General features: G+C 37.4%; 1 protein-coding gene across 2 annotated transcripts in view; it reads right to left on the bottom strand.

Moving 5' to 3' along the window:
- Positions 1-530: 530 nt before the first annotated feature.
- HSDL2 (hydroxysteroid dehydrogenase like 2) overlaps positions 531-6,000 on the bottom strand; it is a 59,854-nt gene continuing 54,384 nt past the window's right edge. For both annotated transcript variants that reach the window (XM_055579330.1, XM_055579331.1), the window contains one exon: positions 531-1,252. In XM_055579330.1, coding sequence (XP_055435305.1) covers positions 1,140-1,252 — 113 coding nt within the window. In that variant the 3' untranslated portion in view covers positions 531-1,139. The remainder of the gene's footprint in view (positions 1,253-6,000) is intronic.

Below are 6,000 nucleotides of genomic sequence, written 5' to 3'. Positions count from 1 at the left end.
GTGATAAACCTTTTTCTTCTCCAAACTCCCATGTTTCAGTTTGTTTGGCCTCCACTGTGGGTCAGGCACAGGAAGTTGTGTTTGTAACATAAATACAAACGAACTATTGTATTACTTTGCTAGAACTACAATAACAAAATGCCACAAACTGGGTGGATAAAGCAACAGAAATTTCTTCCACTTCTGGAGACTCGTCTGAGATCAAGGTGTCAATGGGTTCAGTTTCCTCCAGGGCCTCTCCCCTTGGCTTGCGGGTGACTGCCATCTTGCTCGTCCCCCATGGTCATTCTCTGTGCCTCCTTGGTTTCTGTGTTGTGTCCAAATTTCCTCTTACAAGGATACCAATCAGAATGGATTATGACCCACCCTAAAAGCCTGGTTTTAACTTAATCGCTTGTTTAAAGGCCTCCAAACACAGTCACGTTCTAAGATTCTCAAGGTTAGGACTTAAGTATATGAAGGGGGCATACCATTCAGCCCATAACCATCTATTTTAATATTATCATTTCAAAACACTGTGACCAAGTGCATGCTTCTGGAAAGAAAGTATTTTATTTTAGAATATCCTTACATAATTTAAAATAGGATCTATACTGCAATTAGTTGAATTATATCAATAATATTTTCCTATAGGTAACTTACATTTAGAAAGGTAGTTAACAAAATGAAAAAATGTTTTTGTTTAATTCATATTCACAAATAGTATTTATTAAGTAGTCTATTATATGATTTCTCTGAAAATGCACTATAAAAGATCTTCTTTAAAACAAATTTTTAAACCTAAAATATCATTAGTATACAATCCTAAACTGAAAATTTGAAAACAGTCTAGTCTCATTTTACACAGGAAGAAGATACGAAAAGAGTTAATGTTACTGCCTGACCCTGACTGATCACTAATAATACTTTTCCTAGAAGATGATGGTATATGAGATACAAGACTACTTAATGATGCTTATGTCTAGTTGGATAGCTGTTTTAATTACAATTTCAAATCTTATAGATACAGAAATTCTATTTTTTTCCAGAACAAACATGCATATCCTTGTAATATAATGGGGATGAAAAGAAATATTCAGTTTTAACTGTTGAGCCCTTTTACTTTTTGAGCTTAGCAGTCAACATATTTTCTTTTCTCTTTATAGCTTGGAGTTCATCTGATTCATTAGCTTCTCCAATTTGATTGCCAGGGCCATGTTTCCTTTAATCTTCAATTTTCCTGACATGAATGCCATTGTTGGTTTTAGTTTCCCTAAAATGAGGAAATGAGAGAGGAAAAAGCAGCATTAATGCCCATAGGGATATACCACTTCAAGAACAATGTATTATAAAAAAGAATTTCTGAGTTCTATAAACCTCTGAAGCACAAAAATTTCTTTTATACCATTTTTTTATCAGTGTCTTGGGAATCCCAACTCCTCGATTTAGATTTTAACAGTATCTTATAAGAGATAATATAAAAACAACAATCAACAAAAGATGTCAAAAAGCTGCAACATTTATATGTTAGATACACAACACTAAAGAATAGATGGTCCTCAAATGAGTTGTAGTAAACAAATACTACCTATTTTAATTAATTTTTCAACCTTTGTAGTTCATTAAAACTCTTAATATTTCAAATTTAGATTCAAAAACTCAAATGGCATAAATGAGTATAACATTTTTAAGAAATGACAGTAAAAGTATAGATATAAAGTATGTCTCAACAGTATTTTAACCACAGAAATGCCAGAATATAAAATGGTGAGCATTAAAACAGAATTGTAGGTAATAATAACACATAATAAATAGGAGCTCCTGGAGGGAGAGAACTTTGTTTTTGCTTGCTGCTTTCACTTCCTAACGGTCTTTTCACTGTTAGGCTTCAGCTAAAAAACTGCTCCTTGCTCTCTCACTCTCTAGTAAAACCCACCATAGTCCACAGCCCCACTCATGCATACACAGCTTCCAATCAGCTTTACAGAGCTTTGCCTGTAAAGATGCTGCTGCTGCTGCTTGGTCATCAAATGGAGACAAATATCTCTGATATATATATATAGATCACTCCAAACCAAAAACAGATGAAAGCAATTTGGGGGAAACAGAGACTGCAGGCGCAGGAAAAATGTAAAAGTAGTAAATAAACAAAATTCATGTCCTCATTGATAAGAGAAGCTGTAACAATGTATCAAGAACTGGATGCTGGAAGAAAGGGTCTGGGAGGAGCAGAAGCCCTGGAAAGGGAGAAAAAGAGGAGGGGATGAAATGCAGGAGAGAAAAGAGGAAGGAAAGGAAGGGGGAGAAGCAGGTGAAAGGGAACAGAATGGAGTAGAGTGAAGAGGAAGAAGGGGACAGTAAGAACAAGAAAGAAACTGAGAAAATGTGAGTGAACTCTTGGAAATTAAGATTTTGATAAATCAACAATATTAAAATATAATAGAAAGGAGACACTTGCGATCTTCTTCTGGTCACAGCAGTCAGTCTCTTTATTGCAATACTCCTCCTCTCACTACTAAAAAAGCCTCTCTCCACAAACTAGTCCCCCCCATATACACAATAACCTTTTCAAAAGAAGACTCTCCTTACTATATACATATATATGTAAAGTGAAAGTCGCTCAGTTGTGTCCGGCTCTTTGCGACCCCACAGACTATGCAGTCCATGGAATTCTCTAGGCCAGAATACTGGAGTGGGTAGCCTTTCCCTTTTCCAGGGGATCTTCCCAACCCAGGGATCGAAACCAGGTCGACCACATTGCAGGCGAATTCTCTACCAGCTGAGCCACAAGGGAAGCCCAAGAAGACTGGAGTGGTTAGCCTATCCCTTCTCTAGTGGATCTTCTCAACCCAGGAATCTAACTGGGGTCTCCTGCATTGCAGGCGGATTCTTTACCAACTGAGCTATCTACAGATATATATGTATATATATGTAAAGGAATACAAAAGAAAGAATAAGAAGGCCCTAAATGTGAGAGGATTATATCGGAGATATAATATTTCCTTCAGAATGTGAGAAGTGATAAAATTGAGAACTAACAAAGAAATAATATAAGATACATTTCCAAAGAGCCCATCAACTATCCAGGAAGATGAATGAAAAATGACCAGACCACCTAGGATCATTGTGAAGTTTCAGAATACTAGAGAGAGAGACCATTTTGATTCCAAAACTTTCAGAAAGAGGAGGAGTTGATACAAAAGATTAAGAATAAAGAATAATATCAAATCCTCCATGGTAATCTTAGAAGACGGAGCAATGACTTCAAAATTCTAAGGGAAGATGAATTTCAAGCAGGAAATCTCTACCCAGAAAATAATCAATTCCACTCTTAGGAATCAACCCAACAGAAATGAAGATATATATCTATACAAATATGTGTATGAAAATATTCCCAGCAGCATTATTCATAATAGCCAAAAACTGTTTGAAAGTGAAAGTCGCTCAGTCTTGTCTGATTCTTTGCGACCCCATGGACTATACAGTCCATGGAATTCTCCAGGCCAGAATACTGGAGTGGGTAGCCTTTTCCTTCTTCAGGGGAGTCTTCTCAATCCAGGGGTTGAACCCAGGTCTCCTGCATTGCAGGCAGATTCTTTACCAGCTGAGCCACAAGAGAAGCCCAAGAATACTGGGGTGGGTGGCCTATCCCTTCTCCAGCAGATCTTCCCGACCCAGGAATAGAACCGGGGTCTCCTGCATTGCAAGCAGATTCCTTACCAACTGAGCTATGAGGGAAGCTGTTTAAAACAACCCAAATGCCTGCCAGCTGGTGAGTGGATAAGTATGAGCTATATCCATATAATGGAATATTATTCAGCAACGAAAAGGAACTGAACTATTGATACATGCTACAACATGATGGATGAAGTAAAAGAAAATGAAAGACTATATTGTTTAATTTCATTTATATGAAATGTTCAGAAACAGCAAATCTATAAACAGCAAGTCAGTGTGGGCTGGCTGGGCAGTAAAGAGGAACTGACTGCAAAGAGACAGAGAATTTTGGAAGGAGTTATAGAATGTTCTCAAAATGGATTATAAGTGATGTTGTACAATCCTATAAATTTACTAAAAATCATATACACTGACAGTGAGTGGATTTTATGGTATGTAAGTTAACAAAACTGTTAATAAAACTGTACTTTAACAAAACTGTTCTGAAAAATACTGCTAGTAAGCACAATCTTTTGTCACCCTGTTTATTTAACTTATATGCAGAGTACATCATGAGAAACGCTGGACTGGAAGAAACACAGCTGGAATCAAGATTGCCGGGAGAAATATCAATAACCTCAGATATGCAGATGACACCACCCTTATGGCAGAAAGTGAAGAGGAACTAAAAAGCCTCTTGATGAAAGTGAAAGTGGAGTGTGAAAAAGTTGGCTTAAAGCTCAACATTCAGAAATGAAGATCATGGCATCTGGTCCCACCACTTCATAGGAAATAGATGGGGAAACAGTGAAAACAGTGTCAGATTTTATTTTTATGGGCTCCCAAATCACTGCAGATGGTGACTGCAGCCATGAAATTAAAAGACGCTTACTCCTTGGAAGGAAAGTTATGACCAACCCAGATAGCATATTCAAAAGCAGAGACATTACTTTGCCAACAAAGGTCCGTCTAGTCAAGGCTATGGTTTTTCCTGTGGTCATGTATGAATGTGAGAGTTGGACTGTGAAGAAGGCTGAGCGCCGAAGAATTGATGCTTTTGAACTGTGGTGTTGGAGAAGACTCTTGAGAGTCCCTTGGACTGCAAGGAGATCCAATCAGTCCATTCTGAAGGAGATCAGCCCTGGGATTTCTTTGGAAGGAATGATGCTAAAGCTGAAGCTCCAGTACTTTGGCCACCTCATGCGAAGAGTTGACTCATTGGAAAAGAGTCTGATGCTGGGAGGGATTGGGGGCAAGAGGAGAAGGGGACGACAGAGGATGAGATGGCTGGATGGCATCACTGACTCGATGGACGTGAGTCTCAGTGAACTCCGGGAGTTGGTGGGAGTTGGTGATGGACAGGGAGGCCTGGCGTGCTGCGATTCATGGGGTCGCAAAGAGTCGGACACGACTGAGCGACTGATCTGATCTGATCTGAAGCACAATTTTATATGTGTGCATGTGTGTGTGTGTGTTTCTCCTCCCAAAATACTAATCAGGTAAATCTTGTACAATTTATTTTCTTTCTGTTATAATGCTTTACCATACAGTGGCCTCTACTGGCCAAAAGGAGAGATTTTTGATATTAATAACACATCCACTATATAAATTAGGTCACAGACATGGCTATGGTTTCTTAAAGGAAAATGCTTAGGATATGAGGCCTAAATTGCACCAGTTCAAAGGAGAGTAGATGGGATAAAGAGTAAGAATGAAAAGACATAAGAAACAGAAGCAAAGCTTATCTGTTCCCAATCTGAACTGCTGCTATAAATCTTGTAAGAAAAAAAAAAAAAAATATATATATATATATATAAATTACTCATTTAGCTGACTGACCTCCCCCAGTCAATCCAGGGGCACATTCACAGAAAGACATAAATGTAAAGTTCACTGTTACAAGTTTATTTTACATAAATAAAATGTAAATTAAAGAGGTCACTGGACTCTTTCTCCTCTGAAGGGCAAAAATACCATAATGATTTAGAAGAGTAAGAGCTTGGGAGTTAGCTTGGATTCTAATCCTAACTCCAACATTGACTCACCCACCAAGTGACTCTGTATTAATTATTTAATTCATCAATATCTCAGTCTTTCTTTTTATAAAATGGAGAAAATCTTTTATCTCAAGCCATTATTGGGAATACTGCTTAACTCAACAGTAATCATATACATGTGAGCTGTAACTACTTGTGAAATGACAATAATATTTTTTTCATTTTTAAATATCTTTAAGTTCAAAATATTACATATTTATAAGGTTCAAAATCTCCAAACATTTACTGAGCATCCAAAGCACTGTGTTTAAGCCCTACAGGGAAACAGATTTTGAAATACTAAACAAACACTAAAGAAACCATTAAA

The sequence above is a fragment of the Bubalus kerabau genome, chromosome 4, assembly GCF_029407905.1.
Source record: "Bubalus kerabau isolate K-KA32 ecotype Philippines breed swamp buffalo chromosome 4, PCC_UOA_SB_1v2, whole genome shotgun sequence".
Lineage (NCBI taxonomy): Eukaryota > Metazoa > Chordata > Mammalia > Artiodactyla > Bovidae > Bubalus > Bubalus kerabau.
Note: the sequence above shows the minus strand (reverse complement) of the source record. Positions and strands in the feature narration are given on the sequence as shown.